Raw genomic sequence first — 16,195 nt, 5'->3', positions numbered from 1 at the left:
CCTAACCCTAACCCTAACCCTAACCCTAACCCTAACCCTAACCCTAACCCTAACCCTAACCCTAACCCTAACCCTAACCCTAACCCTAACCCTAACCCTAACCCTAACCCTAACCCTAACCCTAACCCTAACCCTAACCCGGCTGCCGTGAGTCGATAGTCGGTCACTCATGGTCATGGTGGGCATTCGTCAATTGTGTAGAGCTCTCTTGCGCTGATTTTAGGTTTCGACTTTGGAATTTCCTGGGCGCCGGCGCTCAGGGGTGTAGGGCAGTTGCCTCGCAAAACCTTGTGTCAATTAAGGTTACAGTAGACTGCGTTGAGTAACTGCGCCAGCAAGCGGCAAGTTGCAACACGTACTCGTTTGTGCAATTGCTCTTCGTAAATATCGAATCGCTCATAGCTATAACGCTTTTGCTCGCTCAACTTTCAAGCAAACCCACGGGCCACTATCGCTGTTGCTCACGCTTCCTTTCATTGCTGACTTTCTCATTGATTCCTCCAGCTGCATTTATGCCTCGACGTAGAAGACTTGAATATCGCTGCAGGTGTCCTCGACATGGCTCCTCCAAGCATGGCCAGATAGTCAGCAAGAAAACGTACTTTCGACATCGACGTCAATGGCAGGGAATGAGGGCGTTACTGAAGACTGCACCTTCGAACATGTTTCCAAGTGGATCCGATCATGAAGTCCTGGTGTACCATGCTCAGCCAGAGATGGGAGATCAGGACGGAGAAGTCGATACTGCCTTCAATATCGAGTGGGATGATGATTCAGCAGATGCTGACACTTCGCTGGTGGGAGTAGCTGCCATGACGAATCAGGAGGAGCACGAGGAGTACGAGTCTTCTGAGGACGAGACAAGTGAGCTAGTGCTTGATGAGTCGTCTCGGGCCGAGAGCATGAACCTTGGAGAGACTTGCGCTGCAGGCGTGTGGGTCAATGCTCAAGACGGCTCATCCGATCTGGACAGTGCGGGCGAGGAATCTGGTTACGAAGATAGTGGAAACGTCAACCACGCTCCTCCCCAAGACGAGAGCCCTCATGACTCGGTGCAGATGCTCCTCGATTCCTACGATTTCAACTTTGAAGCTTTGCAATACAACCATGAACTGGAGACGGACGTCGATGTGGAGAGAATGGTGAAGTTGCTCTTTTGGAAGACGCACTACAATACTACGGATCGCTCATACCAGCATCTACGAGGAATCATGGGAGAAGATGTCCCTACGCTTGATCGAGCCATCAGAACTCTCGCCAAGATCACCGGCATTAAGGCAAAGATCTTCGATTGCTGTATCAATAGCTGTATCGCATACACTGGCGATTTGAAGGATCTCGAGATATGTCCCTGCGGAGAGCCTCGAAAGTTCAGTCATCGTCAAGAAGAGCAATCGCTACCTCTTCCAGCTGGTGTCTTCGTTGATGGGAAGTCATCACGCAACAAGGGCAAGGCCACTCAGACAGGACGATCGACGTTCTTGTACATTCCTGTCATCCCTCGCCTCGCTCTTCAATGGGCGAACAAGCAACGGGCTACGGAGCTGAAGAAGTACGTGAGAAAGCTCACTGTCGAGACGCCATTTCATGGGGTAAGGGATTTCTGGGATGGGAGACTCTTTCGCACGCTGAAGCGTACAGGCAAGTGCTTCAACGATCCACACGATGTTGCCTTTCTGTTGGCTACAGATGGCGTGCAGCTCATTCGACAGAAGACCCATGGTGTTTGGCCTATTCTGCTCGTCAATTTGAACCTGGATCCAGAAATCCGCTACCTCAAGGAGAACATGCTGCTTGTGGGTGTCGTACCCGGCGCCAATGAGCCCACCGACCTGGATTCGTTCTTGCTTCCTCTCATCGAAGAGTTTGAAGCACTGTACGAGGGCATCAATGGTGTGTTCGACGCATCGAGGAGTGAGGTCGTGGGCTGTCGCACTTTCAAGATGAGGGCCTACATCTGCGCTGTTGCTGGTGATCGTCCCGCGATAAAGAAGTTGATGCAAACTGTGGGACACAGCGGTCGGTGCCCTTGCTGGATGTGCGAGTTTGCTGGGACGAGAGTCAAGGCTGCTCAGCATAGTTACTACCCCCACAGCCCATGCACAAACATGCATCGTCCGCCGGAGGTATGGGAGAACCGCCAATGGGACCCAGAACATCTACCGTATCGCAAGAACATGAGGCAAGACATCATGGATGTTGCTGCAGCGAATGACACTGAGCTCCGTACTCGTACTGGACTGTCTGGATTTGCCGTACTTCACAGGCTTCCAACACTCCATTGGCCCATGAGCTTTGGCATTGACGTCATGCATTTGATCTGCGATAACCTATGTCACTTGCTGCACAACCTCTGGGATGGACGATTACCGGCTGGCACTCACGCCCCAGCACCTGACAGGCCGGGTGGTGACCGTAACGCTCCGCCGAGACCCACTGGCCCTTTACAAGGTGCTAATCCCGACGCTGATCCTCGTGACGGTGATGCTGACACACAAGCCGTCGGTACTCAACCTGTCGGCACACAAGCCGGCGGCACTCAGGCTCGAGGTAGGAAGGCTCGCGCTAAAGACCCGTGGGTACTGACTCCGAAGATGTGGGAGGAGATTGGAGAGGACATGAGAGCTTGCCGAAGGTACATACCGAACGCCCTGGGTCGTGGTCCTCGCAATATAGCGAAGCACCCTGCTGGTTTTCGTGCTACAGAATGGTCTCTGTGGATGACATTGTATTCTGTCCCTCTGCTCTCGGGCCGATTGCCCGAGGCCTTCTTGAGTAATTGGGAGAAACTTTGTCGAGTTTACGCCATGTCTATCGAGTTTGAAGTCACCCAGGATAAGCTGAGCACCATTCGAACGCTCTACAAGGACTTTGTCATGGAGTATGAGGAGTTATACTACCAGTACGATTACAACCGCCTCTCAGTCTGTCCTTCTTCGATACACATGCTACTTCACGTGGGGGATTCCATGGAATGGCTAGGACCTGCTTGGGTATACTGGGCCTTCCCCATGGAGCGTGTGAATGGTATGATTGTCCCTCAGGCTAGGTCTCGGCCCGAGTTAAACAAGAGCTTGGCAACCGCTGTGTTTCTGGATGAGCAGATCAAGCATTACCGATTTGCGCGTGACTCAAGCGAAGAGTTTAAGCACTCGATGATCCAAGTGAAGGGTCCTCCTCCTGATCGCTTGTTCATGTACGAAACTTGCTGGGGCTGGTTCATCTCTCCAGAGGTTGAGATTGTCTTGAACGCCCGGGCATACCGCTACTTGATTGCCTACTTTGAGCTGCGGTCAATCCAGGCCTCCTCTCGTCTTGAGAAGACAATCAGGACTTACAAACGGTTCCAGCTTTGCAATGCAGGAGATATGGTGGGATCTTATGAGTCTCAACGGAGGGCTGACATCACTCGTGCTTCCAACATCATTCTGTACACACAGCAAACAAGCGATACACCACGGGAAGTGTTCTATGGAGAAGTTATGTTGTTTGCGAGACCGTTTGTAGGTGGTACCTACCATCCTTTGGCCTATGTCCGGTGTTACAGTCCTGCACAGTTGCGCCGCAGTTCCTTCTTCGTGGTTAACACTCGTCCTCCGGGTGATCTATACGAGTGGATTCACGTCTCCTCGATCAAGCGGCTAGTTGGCACGTTATTCACGCAAACTCTCACTGCCTCAGGGCATGGCAGGAGTCCAGCTTGGATCATTGACCGGGAGACTTACGGGTGCAGGAGCGCGGCAAGACTTCTGTTGGATTACAATGACGAGGACCAGGATACTATTGACTAATACAAATTCCATACTTTTATTCTGGGATAATCCCACAACTCAAATCCCATAACTCAAATCCCATAACAGGCCCCATAACGAATCCCATACTACGACTGTTATGGAATAATCCCATACTTGAATTCCAGAACAAATCCCATACTTACCTTGTTCTGGGATTTTCCCAGAATCGAATCCCAGAACAAATCCCGTAGTAAACTAGTTCTGGGAAAATCCCAGAACAAACCCAGATTAAAGTTATGGAAATCCCATACCTCCTAACAAAAGTTCTGGGATTCCCATACTTCTTCAGGTCGTAGGGTAGGTGAGTGCGTAATCCACATCACAATCATGGATTATACGAGGATTACAGACGGATCATAGCGATCAGTGTGGATAACGAACCACGCCAAAATCCATGTCAAAAACGTCGATTACATTCCACAAAAAAATCATGGATATTCACAAGAGATCATAGCATACATGACACCATGATTTCAGTGCCTTCCCTACGGTCGCGAGAATCATGGATTAAAAAAACCCGTTTAATCCATCATTCCAAATCATGGATTGCGGGACCCAAACCACGATATGATTCAGCATAATTCATGATGCAATTGGTCTAGGTCTAGAAAAATCACAGAAAATGCAGTATTATTAAAACAAGAAAGCGAGATTACTAGGTAGAAATAGTGTATTGATATTATGAGTGTCCTGATAGAGTTACAGTAGGAATAAGTAAGGACCTATAACCCAGGATGTTGGAAATATCTCAGTGATGTACAAGCAATGTCATCCATAGCTGGTCTTGACCTTTGTTGCCGATGGAGCCATACGCATGGGGACTTGGGATTTTCAGAAATTCTCAAGGGGTGCCCTGGTGTATGCAGACACTTTGCTGCACAACCACAACATGTACACAGTCATGCACTAAACCATCCCTACGGACGATTCGCTCATGTAACTGACATGAAATCAGCAGGTAATCATCATGTAAACTTTACATGACATGTAAACCGTGGGAAGATCGTGTGTCAGTTGCGTAGACACCTACCGTCATGTAATCTACCTAGCAATCCTTGAGTAATTCTCGTGTTATCTTCTCGTGTAGCTTCTCGGTTGTGCATGCCAGCTGATGTCTTTTAGACGCGTTTTAAGTCTGGCTAAGTAATGAAACAGGGCGCGCCGCCCGCGAGCCTTGGTCTTAAGCTTCGCGGATAATGCAAACAAGCAGCATTCAGTCGACACAGCATTTGGTCGGACAGCATTCACCCTAGCAAGTTGAGGCTCGTGAATTCCGCTCGTGTAAAACCCACGCGCAGGTGCTTCCGGTTTTCGAAACTTAATTACACGAGCGTAATCCACGAGCGCATGACGCTCCGTTACGGGTCATGACCACCTACTAGATCCTACTGCTACTGCTACTGCTACTGTATGTGGTCATGCCAGGCGTGCTGTTAGATGGGGAGTTGTTGATTCAGTCAATTCGTACGGACGATAGAAGACGACGATGGGCAATGTTGGGACGTAATGCTGCTTGTGCAGAATCTGTGGGAGACATTCTTGGCAGCACACGCTCAAGTCAGTATACACTCGTAGACCTTACACGCAACATTACTTCTTGATCAGCAGATGGCGCTGCTGCGTCCTTCATTGTTGGTTTTATAAAGTGAAGCAGAGAGGCGTAAGGATGATGTATGGGTGTTCAAGCGACAGGGGTGTTGGACGCACTGTGCATGGCCGTTGTAAACACCGTGGAGAGTCGTACGCAGGACGGGTGATAGATGAGAGACGACGTATGACTCGGCTTGAGAAGCGAATGTATAAACCTCCGGCCTCCCACTACTTGGATTTTCCTGAAAATGTTGAGTCCCTACAAAGAAGATCAACGCCAGGTGTTGATTGAGATTTCTTCTCTGAGTTAGGTTGTGCTGACATATTAAGTGACATAACCACCATTTCTGCTATAATAGCTACTGGCATAATCGTAATATAGTTCTCCTACCTTGTACTGTTTTGACCTGCATAATGCTGCGCATTTGACCCCCAATTACTAACAACGTCCCTATGTTTTCAAGAATTCGGTTGATAGTATCATGGATTACGCCCAAAAAAACCCTGGATGATGCCAAAAGAAACCATGGTTTAAACCTGCTAAAATGAAGCAATTGGTACGTGAAAGCCTCAAAAAAAGAAGGACTATGCCCTACAAAAGAATGAAGAATTAAGATGATATTTTTGTCCACAATTACTTCAAGCATAGGCAATACCTTTGGCCAGGTTATAATTACAATTGTACTCGATCCCTACTTCAAAAAAAAAATACACTACATTACCAGGCCGGGCTCAGTGCACGATTACTTGTTGTGTGTTAACTCATGCCTGTATCGAGTTATCGGGCAATTACTACACGAAGAAGGCAAAACTTCACAAAAGCATTGCAACTGATCTGCACTTTTTACAACGTTCTCCTTGATTTTCGAGCTCGGTGCACGTATGGATTCCGGATGATCGTCGATAAGATTGAGCTTAATCCGTAGTTTTTATCAGGTAAGAACCCCCGCAATGTCAGGAAAATCGCTTTGAATCAGCCAGCGATCGTGTAGTATTATTGGTCAAAAAGCAGTGGAATTCAGGTGCAAAGCTTGTTCATGAGTATCTTGATATCTGAAGCAGCAGTCATCAAGGCCCGTAACCATGGCTATCAGGAGGAGCTTTGCAAGATGAAATTTTGATAAGGGGTTCCAAGAAGAACAAGTGACGCCAAGGTGTATGAGCCACAGGGCCCACTCTGGGCTGAGGTCAGCCAAAGGAATGTTATTGGGGGTAGTCAATCCTCTGCAAAAAATAATCGCTTAGTTTTTAATCCAGCGGTTGCCATGGAAACTATGCATAAACATCTATTATCTTTACGAGGCGCTCGAGCAGGGTCGTAAAAATAATCGCTTGAAAATAGTCGCCTAGGGTGAGCGGATGCGCCCAATTAGGAAATCCATGCAGATATCACTCAGAATCTGCGCATGATCTGCGTAGCCACGTTGATCAACCTGCCTCGAGCCAAACTCACCACCTTGGATATTCACGTGAGCGGGAGCTAAATGCCTGCTGAAAAAATAATCTGTCTATGTTTTGTAAGGGTTGGTCAGACCTTAGCGTAGCATGCCCTGGATTATAATCTAATTCGCTGTAAATTTTGCAGAGGATTGACTACCCCCATTGTAAAGGGCAGATCACTCCTGCTGTAAGGTCATGCAAGTCTGTGTAGCTGGTTTGAAAACCAGAGAGGAGCTTACTGCTTGTTGTCCACTCCCAGCAGCACTTCATCACTCCAACCCCTTCCAAACTGCACCAATATGACAAATATCACCAATCCTCACAAAGAAAGGGCCGATCTGATCCACAGTTCAGAGCAACATTATCTTCATGGATGAGCAGAAGTGTCAGTGCTGTCAGGTTTTATTTTCAAAGTGGTGGAACAAACCGAAATCAGAGTGAAGTATTGCACCAGCTCACAAAGCATATTTTTGTCTTTTTGCTAAAGATGTTCATTCTCGAGGGAATTACAAATGTTGGCTTTGTGTCAAGGCAGCCAAACCTTGTGAACATGAGAACAACATTGTGGCCCCTGTTGGTGCTGTTATGAGCTCAGTGACTGGAACAAGTGGTGAACAGCTGATCAGTCCCAGGCCTCAAACTCTTGACAATGTCAAGCCTATTAGAGAGGTCAGAGGGCTTCACAAGATGCCGAGCAGACTTTTTCTGTGAGCAATTGCGAGAGTGGTGACGAGAACGAGGTTGAAGGCGAGGACGAAGGCGAGGATGAGAGTGTGATTGAAGTCAAGGAGAGGCCTGTTCTATCCAAAGACATAAAAGGCCTGGTTGATGGCCTGAAAGCGAGACTTGATGAGTTCCAGGCGGAGATGAAACGAATTAGCCAGGAGCTGAAGGAGGTGAAAGAATGTCAGCAGATGAAGAAGGTCCTGGAGCGTGAAGCAGAAGGAGAGAGCAAGCGAAAGCGAAGGCATACTACTATGCCAGGAGTGGATGCCTCTCAGTCTGGTGAAATGCTGGATGTTTGTGTAAATGATCATTGTTAGTCCTTGTTACGGTTTTGTCAGGTTTCCCATAAGTCGAGGGTCGCGCTTCAATTGAGTCAACTTTAGCCGACGAGCGTGCCGCACGCCTACACCTAAACTTCACCCCGCGTTTTGCGACGTACATACCCCTCCTCGCCGAAAAAGTCCCGGGATTCTCAAAGAAAAGCCTTGAATACCAACTGAGAAAAGGTTGTAAGCTTGCTGAACAAGCTGATATCGCGAGGGTTCATCAGTCGCAGTTGCGGAGCCTAGTTACGGGCATGGCTCAATCAAGGCCGATCAGCTTCGTTATCGACATCTCTGCTGCTATCTATGAGGTGGGCTCAGCACTTTGTTTTTGTTGTCGCGTATAGGCCTGACTGATCGGTGTTTGCCAGGCGACATCTGCTTCGTGGAAGAAACGACTCAATGACTGGATTGCGGTTCCGGTAGGCATTCTGCTGATGCTCTGTGCGATTTGGGGGCTGGATCGATTGATCGCGTTGACAGGGGTATCATTCCCTGCAAGTGTAAGTAACAGCGAGATCAGCATCAATCTTCTTTACAAGAAAACGCGTGACTTACCTTGACTTCATAGGTTGCATGTCTTATCATCCTCTTCTTGTTCCTCATTGCCTTCGAACTCGTTGCAGGGCGCAAGGTGAACGACGTCGTCAAGTGGATTGAGGTTCCGGCAGGCTTCTGCCTGCGCTGGATCAATGGTAAACGCAATGCTAAAGTGATCAATTTCCGACATACGCTAATGAATGCCGTAGTCCTGTTCACACCGTCTTTTATCACGCTACCCTTATCACCCGCAGTCGGCGGGGTAGAGATTGTCAAGATCGGTGTAGTATTTCTGGTGGGCTTTTTGGTGGGTATGCCTATAACAGCATACAGTGTACGATTCCTCAGCCTCCTCTTTGGTACCTCGAAACGTGCCATGACTGAGAGAGCCGATGACGATCCACGAGGCGATGCAATCCCATTGCAAGACGTGGATCCTCGAAATGCAGAACCTGCGACACCAACCGAGATTACCCCTGGGGCAATGAGCCCTGATGTTCCAAACGGAATCATCTCAGCGACAGACACCAGAAGAACGAGTGTGGACTATGAAGATCAAGAAGCGCAACCTATCATGTTCGGCCTTCCATCTCCGCCCCGAGCAGCCAATGTGTCCCGTCTTCGGGGAATAGGGCCCGTATGCTCACGAATTGAGCAGATTCTAACTGACAAACAAACGACAACGACGCAAGGTCCTACCAGGCAATCGTCACTTCATCCCGAGTGGACACCTTACACACGACGACGAGCCATGACCGCATGGATCCTTGCCCACTTTGATACACTCACGTACACGACGTTGTTTGGTGTTGGCTTAGTGGTCTACATGCTCTCGGGTTATGCCATGCCCGTTCAGCTTCCCTTAAACATTTTGGCTTTCTACGCTGCGTTCGCCATCCCGATAAAGATCAAGCGGTTTATTCACCCTATTTTGACGTGCGCCGGCTTGATGATGCTCGGAGTATTCATAGTAACGCTGATGCGCGGGGAGAGTTTTGACCATGGTATGTATCAAGGGGTTTGACTACGCGTCACATTGCTAAGTTGCTGTCATCTAGGGCTGCACCAGTATTCAACGAAGACTAAATATCTGACCCTGTTCGATCCGAACAGATCCCACCGCGTGCCAGCACCTGGTGCCGGCGATATTCTTGGAAGCGTGCTTGACGCATCAATCGCATCACTCGCAATTCCGATGTTTAAATATCGCAAGGAACTCGGTCGTCATTTCCTGGAGGTTGTGATCCCTTGCGTTGGCATGGCTGTTGCAAGCTTTTTCCTTTACCCGTTGGTTTGCCATGCAATTGGTATCTCTTCGACACGAAGCCTGAGTTTCGTGGCTCGCTCTGTAACTCTTGCTCTCGCGACACCTATTGTTTCCAATTTGGGCGGTGATATGTCGCTGCTGGTGGTATTGGCTATCTTATCAGGCATCTTAGGCGTCCTCATCGGAGACCAACTGCTACGATATCTCCGCATTCCTGATGACGACTACGTGACGAGAGGGGTGGCTCTGGGTACAAATGCTTCAGCGATTTCGACGGCGCATTTGCTCGTTACAGACCCAAGAGCAGCAGCTTTGAGTTGCGTTGCCTTTGCCATCTATGGTTTGACCATGGTAATCTTGAGTGCAATCAGCCCAGTGGTAAAGGAAACGCGGGCATTGGTAGGGCTATCGTGAAATCCTTGGTGATATACCATCATCGCACACTACATTCAGCAAGCATTATCTACATACTTAATAGTGGTGAATCTAGGTTAATTGGAAGTATGAAACTCATCAATGTTATCGTACACTACTCTGAAATATCTGCCACTTTCTGTGAATGCACATGAATACGTTCTCAAGTGCTTTCCCCACAAGAAATTCATAACTTTGCGCCGCCTTTCTTGGCACCTTTCGCTCCAGCAACAGTCATGCCTTCGAGTGCCTTGGCAGGCTCGAGCACAGCTTGCGGGTACGGAAGTGGACCGCTCTGATCTCTGAGCCAGGCTCCTCCATCAACAACTAAAATCGCGCCATTGATCCATTGAGCAGCATCGCTGAACAAGAAAACGGTTGCATCTGCAATGTCCTGAATCCTGCCCATTCGTTGCATGGGTATGGCGGAATCTGCCTTATCTTTAAGTTCTTGTGGCAATAATCTTGACATGCCTTCTGTTTCGCCGATGGGCCCAGGCGCAATAACGTTGGTCGTGATTCCCCAAGGACCGTACTCGACCGCCAGATTTTTGGCCAATGCATCTATTCCAGCCTTGGCGGCGGCGACATGGCTCTGAAATTTGTTCATGTATAAATAACTGCAAATGCACATTGAGTACGCAATGACGCACCTGGAAGGGAACACCCGTATAATGAAGTGTAGCACTAACAAAGAGGATTTTGCCTTTCGTCTTCTTCAGATGAGGTATAGCCGCTTTCACTGTGTTGAACGTCCCGAGCAAATCAATTGCAACCACTTGCTTGACTTGCGCGTTTTGAGTTAGCGAACATGCGGGCCAGAAGAGTAAGCCATATCATACAAGCATTGGCACTTAGATTATCAACCGGAGCGAGGAAATTACCGGCCGCACCGCAGATGAGGAGATCGAGTCGCCCGAACTGCTCAATAGCGCGATCCACCGCAGCTTTCAAGGACTGATCATCACGAACGTCCGCAGCAATCCCAATCACACGTGCTCCATAGCGAAGCTGAGCAATCTCACTGGCAGCTTTCTATGGATTAGGTATCGGTTAGCCTGATATCCTCATTCACTGAGCGTAACAACGCACATCGAGGATGTTCTGACGTCTGCCAACTATGACAGCGTCCGCACCGAGGCTGACCAAGGCTTCGACTGTCGGTCACGTATAAGCATCTCACACACAACAGTGACTGTGAAGAGCAGTGCACCTTGACCGCGACAGATGGATCCAGCTCCGCCTAAAAACCGTTGAGTCAGATCGTGCTCCAGACGAGTAGGTAACAAACAGCCAGCGTACCGGTAACGAAGACCACTTTCCCATCAAAGATCCTCTCTCGATATATTTTGGATACGTTTGCAGTCATTTCAAGCGACTGTAAAGGTGAGCTGCTGCTTCCTGTTGTCGTCTGGTACTTGCGACCTTCATATGGTGTGGGGTCGGCGGATGCGGGGGTCCCGGCGCCCGAACGACAGCAAACGTACGTTGGCCGGTGTCTTGGACGAAATACAGCGGGTAGCTGAGCTTGACATTGGCCTTTACTCGTTCAATGAAACATTCCGAATTGGCTCAGATTACCCTTGTATCCCGAGCGTCTGCGTGGATGCGATGTTTCCTAAATCCACACGCCCAGGACCGCGGCCGACAACTGCCGCCGGAGCTGCCGTGTAGAACTCAGGCGAGGGTAGAAGTCTAGGGAAGAAGAATGCCGCTGATGAAGCAATGTAAAATTCACTGGTATTGTTAGTCTAGCCATAGCTATGCCTAGGTAGCTATAATGGTATATGTTAGATAGAATGTAAGTAAGAAAACGCCCGCTGTATCCCAAACGTAAAATCCCCCAACCTCAAATCAACATAAAAATATTCTTAGTAACTGAAAGACGTAATAGCAGGGTTCAACACCAAAGGCATAAGCAAGTGACTGGAAATCACAGTACTCAGAGGCACAATGGCAATGAAGTCTGTGATCCTCCATTGATAGGGGATCACTGGACTCGCCATGATACACATGGTGATGATGGAAAGGAGACCGAAAAGAAAACTGTACTTGAACTGCTTCAGAATCTTCGGCAACTCAATCCAAAAGTTAGTGATAGTGACTTCCTTTCCTGTAGCACCCCACTGCAAGTTGTACTCGAGCATGTGAGACAACAGGGCAGCAGAAACGTGCAAGGATAAACCTCCAAGGAAGATAGCAAGCATGAAAATCCACTTGAAGTTTTCGTAGAAAGCATACAGGAAGGTACGCTCACCGATACGGTATCGCATAATCGCAAGAGCGACATTTCCAAGACCGTTGAAGACGATAACCAAGGAGAACCACACTTTCCACGAATCAACGTACCACTTGTCGAGATATCCATTGTACCAGCCGATGGCAAAGTAGTTTGCAATGGTTAAGATCCAAGCGGCTCCGATAGCGTAGTAAGTTCCGATGTATGAAATAATAGTGACTTTGGAAGTGAAACGAATGTTGGAGAAAAAGAAAGTGCGAAACAAAGGAGTGAACGGTCCTTTAGTGAACCAAAGACGAAGCGGATGGAACAGCAATTCGTTACATCCGTAGGCGTATTTTTCCCAACGAGCCAACTCGTCGTATACCGTTAACGAGACACCTTCTTGGAAGCCGTCTCCGGTATATCCACCTAGGCGGATCGTATAACCGAGAATTTGTAGACGCAGAGACATGTCAAAATCTTCCGAGACGTGAGACTCGGACCAAATCTTGGGGTAACCATCCTCATCCATGTAGGATACTTGCTGGATGGCTTCCCATCTGAGCACGGCATTGTGCCCCACAAAGGGAGCCACGTCACCGTTGGCACAAGTGTAACGAATAGCTGTGTAGATAAGTTGAGTAAAGAACGTAATACCATTTTCGAAAAAGTCAAACGAAACCTGCATGACACCAGAGGCGTATTGAAGAACACCAATCTCAGGTGACTGCGTCATCTCCGAAGCAGAATCGAGCAAGCAGTCAACAGGGACACGAGTGTCAGAGTCAATGATGAGAATGAGATCTCCAATGCGGATATCGCCGGCAGCCCATGCGCGTCCATCTTCGTCGACGACCCTTCGGAGCGCATCATCATAAGCTTTCTGTTCATCGACATCAGACCACCCTTCAGGACGTTCGACTTGCTCCAAGACCTCCTCGACTTTGTTACTAATCATCATGGCAAAGTTCATGTTTGAGGCTTTCTTGAATCGTCCACGACGAAGGAAACCATCTTTACCATGAGCCGGACGAGCAACCCAGCCAATGCCATGATCTTGGTAGTATTCCATACGTGCCTGACGGTCTTCCTCCGAAATCAACTGAAGGCCGTCATCATTATAGAACAAGTTGCAAGAACCGCCTTGCAACTCGTATGCCGACATTGCCTGCTTGACCGAACGTACCGTGGGATCAATGACGGTAGTCAGGGACTCCTTGTAGACAGGACACTGGATGGTGATGTGAGGGAGAGGTACATCCTTCAGGCGTCGAGGCCTGATACCGGAGTAGTACTTGGAGTTGATGTTCATCTGCTGAATCGGACCGAAGATCTGCAACAAACATCCAACGATGACCTGCATGAAGAAAAGAGTGAAGAAGACTTCGATGGGTGTGAGAATGAGAAGCAAGAGACGGACGTACGAGTGATCGACAACGATCTCTCCTGCCAATTGACGCCAACCAGCTCCGAGGACCATAATGATAAGGGCGAGAGTGATCGAGACGCAGATAGGGTTGATGAGAATAACCCGACGCTTCACTTCCGGGATATATTCACCGTCCTCGTCATAGTACTCGTCACCTTTCTCAAGGTCGAGCTCCTCAATGACTGGTGTCTTTCCGTTGGCACCTTTGAGCAAATTCTCGATTCTGCCCGCACCCCAAACGAGCTGCAGAAGGCGCTGCTCCATTTCATCGGCACGATGAAGGATTTCATCCGCAGCATCAGCCCAAACCACAAGGATCTGCTCGTCGCGAATGAAAGCAGAGTACTGGTGCTTTCGGGCACGTGTCAGATCTGACATGGTGTCGATGATCTGATATTTCGTACCATCAAGGAGAGGCACATCAGTTGAGCTTTGAGGAAGCTTCTGAAGAATCTTCTTGACGAGTTTGGAGTCGATAGTCAAGGCGACTTCAACGTTCATGGCAGCGATCATTGAGTGATACGTGGAACCAGTCGTAGAAGGTAGAGCACACTTCCACTCACCACGACCGACACGAAGAATGACACCACGATCAGGTTCCATTTGTCCCGTCAACGGGTTAGCCACCGTCCACCCATGGTTCTCACATGCACTCTGGATGAATTCCATCATCATTTCGTGTCGGATCGCGTCAACCCAGAGACCCTCACTTGGACGATCTTCAGGCTCCTTCTTATCCATATCCGACGAAGTTGCAGAAACCAATGATGCTCGATCATCGTTCTCGACGGGCATGAACTTCTCCTGATGCATGAGCGGCGGCGTAGCCGGACCTTTGACGACGGTCTCTTTGCGCCCGAAGAGCGAGAAGGACCTACCTTTGTCCTCAGGTGCCACGGATGCCCTTCGTACTGGGGGTGCTGATGGCGGCTTCTTGAGCGGTTCGTCACTGTCTAGGGAATCGGTATCCGGATCTCCATGATAGGAGACAATACTGGGTTTCCGGATATCCTGAGGGGAGACGCTCGGTTTTCGGCCATTGGGGCCGGCAACGCTGGGATTCCGCAATGTGTAGGTGCCGGTGAACGCATTCGTTGCAGTGCTGATGGCGGCGCCGGTGCTGTCAAGAAAGCCAATGTATGATTCGGCGACGTCATCGATGCGATCGTTCAATCCTCTCCAGAATTTTCCGGCCATACTCGGCCTTCGCTCCTTCTCTGCAGGTGTCGGTGTAGGCGGAGTGATATCGGACATTGTCGTCGACGAGCAAGAGCTTGAGAAAACGTTACAGTGATCAGATCAATTCTTGCTGCCTCCCTTACTGTCGGGTATGATTCGGCGGTTGGGCCAACAGGACTTGGAGCACGGTGGAGGGAGCGTAGTCGTACTTGTACGGAGCATTACGAAAGGAAGCCCGACAGATCAGAGGGAACCCTTTGCAATCGAAATCGGGCGTTTTCGATTATTAGGTGGCGATGAGACAGGGCACTCTTAGCAGCAGTGTGGACTGCCTGGCGCTCAACGGATGAAAGGTTTCGGCTCTGGACTTTACTTACTGGGGTTGGGGTTGGGCCTCGCGCGCACGGACCATGCCCGCATGAGGAAACAGATCGAAACCCAGCCAGGCCTAGGATAACTAAAGGAAGAGAAAACCAACCGCTCTTTCATGCGAATCCATCGTAGTTGTTCGTTCGCACGCTTGTCTTCACTGCCAATTCGCCTGGCCAGCTGCTATTGATCTGCAAACTATGCAAGAACTTTTTTTCGCGCTCGGACCGTCAGAACCCGCGTGAACCGAGAATTCGCCTCACGAAGATCTCGGAGATTTTCTTGACACTATACCGTTACACGTGCACTCACGTCCGAAGCATGCTCGAGCTTCGTATGTACATACTTTCGCTTAACATCCGTCGTCAATAATTAGGGTCTATAGGAGTTTCTCGTAGTTATTCTGTCATTGGCAGGGGCGGTTTTTACGTCTTTTCATGTCGTTCGGGACGGGCGTCGTCAGCGAAAGCATGGAGCTTCTACGGCAGAATTAAGGTTTCGGGTGAGAGTTCTCACAGTTCTAAAGTTCTACGCACACCAAAGAAATTATTTGGCGGTCGATTATAACTGCAATTGCAATGACGATGCAAAGAAAACGTAAGACGCAAGCTCGTACGACTGTTAATCGACACGGTTACCTGTCAAAGCGTGGCCTTGTTTAAGGGTGCTGACTTTTTGGTTCCGAATTGCCGGGGGTCCAGATCGTGCAGCGCGTGCACGCGCACACCAATGCTACGACAGGTCGTACACTCGTAATTGACCTGGATATCCTTGTTACATCCAAAAGTCGAAGCTGATTATTTCGATTCACTTTGACCTTCTCTGAGCTTTCAATCGTGTTCAAAAGCTTATTGGGTGGCTGCTTCCCAGAGGCTGGTTCGCGGTTCACCCGTTGAGTGAGAC

General features: G+C 49.1%; 4 protein-coding genes across 4 annotated transcripts; 2 read left to right on the top strand and 2 right to left on the bottom strand.

Annotated features, from left to right (window-relative positions):
- Window positions 1–12: 12 nt before the first annotated feature.
- SAICODRAFT_9745 (uncharacterized protein) lies at window positions 13–177 on the bottom strand (the record flags this gene model as incomplete). Its single annotated transcript, XM_019172108.1, has 1 exon — window positions 13–177. A coding segment is annotated over one exon (165 nt), but the record flags the coding sequence as incomplete, so codon positions are not given.
- Window positions 178–2,618: 2,441 nt separating this feature from the next.
- SAICODRAFT_61265 (uncharacterized protein) lies at window positions 2,619–3,023 on the top strand (the record flags this gene model as incomplete). Its single annotated transcript, XM_019169834.1, has 1 exon — window positions 2,619–3,023. A coding segment is annotated over one exon (405 nt), but the record flags the coding sequence as incomplete, so codon positions are not given.
- A 4,987-nt stretch (window positions 3,024–8,010) lies between these two features.
- On the top strand, window positions 8,011–10,299 carry SAICODRAFT_67585 (uncharacterized protein). The gene is made up of 5 exons (XM_019170327.1): window positions 8,011–8,184; window positions 8,245–8,376; window positions 8,445–8,568; window positions 8,623–9,417; window positions 9,472–10,299. The coding sequence occupies exons 1-5, from the start codon at window positions 8,128–8,130 to the stop codon at window positions 10,092–10,094; spliced, it is 1,731 nt and encodes a 576-aa protein (XP_019021898.1). The 5' UTR covers window positions 8,011–8,127; the 3' UTR covers window positions 10,095–10,299.
- SAICODRAFT_9743 (uncharacterized protein) lies at window positions 10,282–14,998 on the bottom strand (the record flags this gene model as incomplete). Its single annotated transcript, XM_019172105.1, has 5 exons — window positions 10,282–10,689; window positions 10,748–10,881; window positions 10,937–11,129; window positions 11,187–11,251; window positions 11,974–14,998. 5 exons carry the CDS (start codon window positions 14,996–14,998, stop codon window positions 10,282–10,284), a joined length of 3,825 nt encoding a protein of 1,274 aa, XP_019021897.1.
- Window positions 14,999–16,195: the final 1,197 nt, after the last annotated feature.

The sequence above is a fragment of the Saitoella complicata genome, assembly GCF_001661265.1.
Source record: "Saitoella complicata NRRL Y-17804 unplaced genomic scaffold SAICOscaffold_24, whole genome shotgun sequence".
In the NCBI taxonomy this organism is placed as follows: Eukaryota; Fungi; Ascomycota; class Saitoellomycetes; order Saitoellales; family Saitoellaceae; genus Saitoella; species Saitoella complicata.
The sequence above is the reverse complement of the archived record's forward strand: the minus strand, read 5'-3'. Positions and strand labels throughout refer to the sequence as shown.

Excerpts from the sequence above, each read along its gene's own strand:
- SAICODRAFT_67585 (XM_019170327.1), top strand. The coding sequence starts at position 8,128 with ATGGCTCAATCAAGGCCGATCAGCTTCGTTATCGACATCTCTGCTGCT. Across the intron at positions 8,377-8,444 it reads GGGTATCATTCCCTGCAAGT|GTTGCATGTCTTATCATCCT; the intron begins GTAAGTAACAGC and ends TTGACTTCATAG. Across the intron at positions 9,418-9,471 it reads CGGGGAGAGTTTTGACCATG|GGCTGCACCAGTATTCAACG; the intron begins GTATGTATCAAG and ends GCTGTCATCTAG.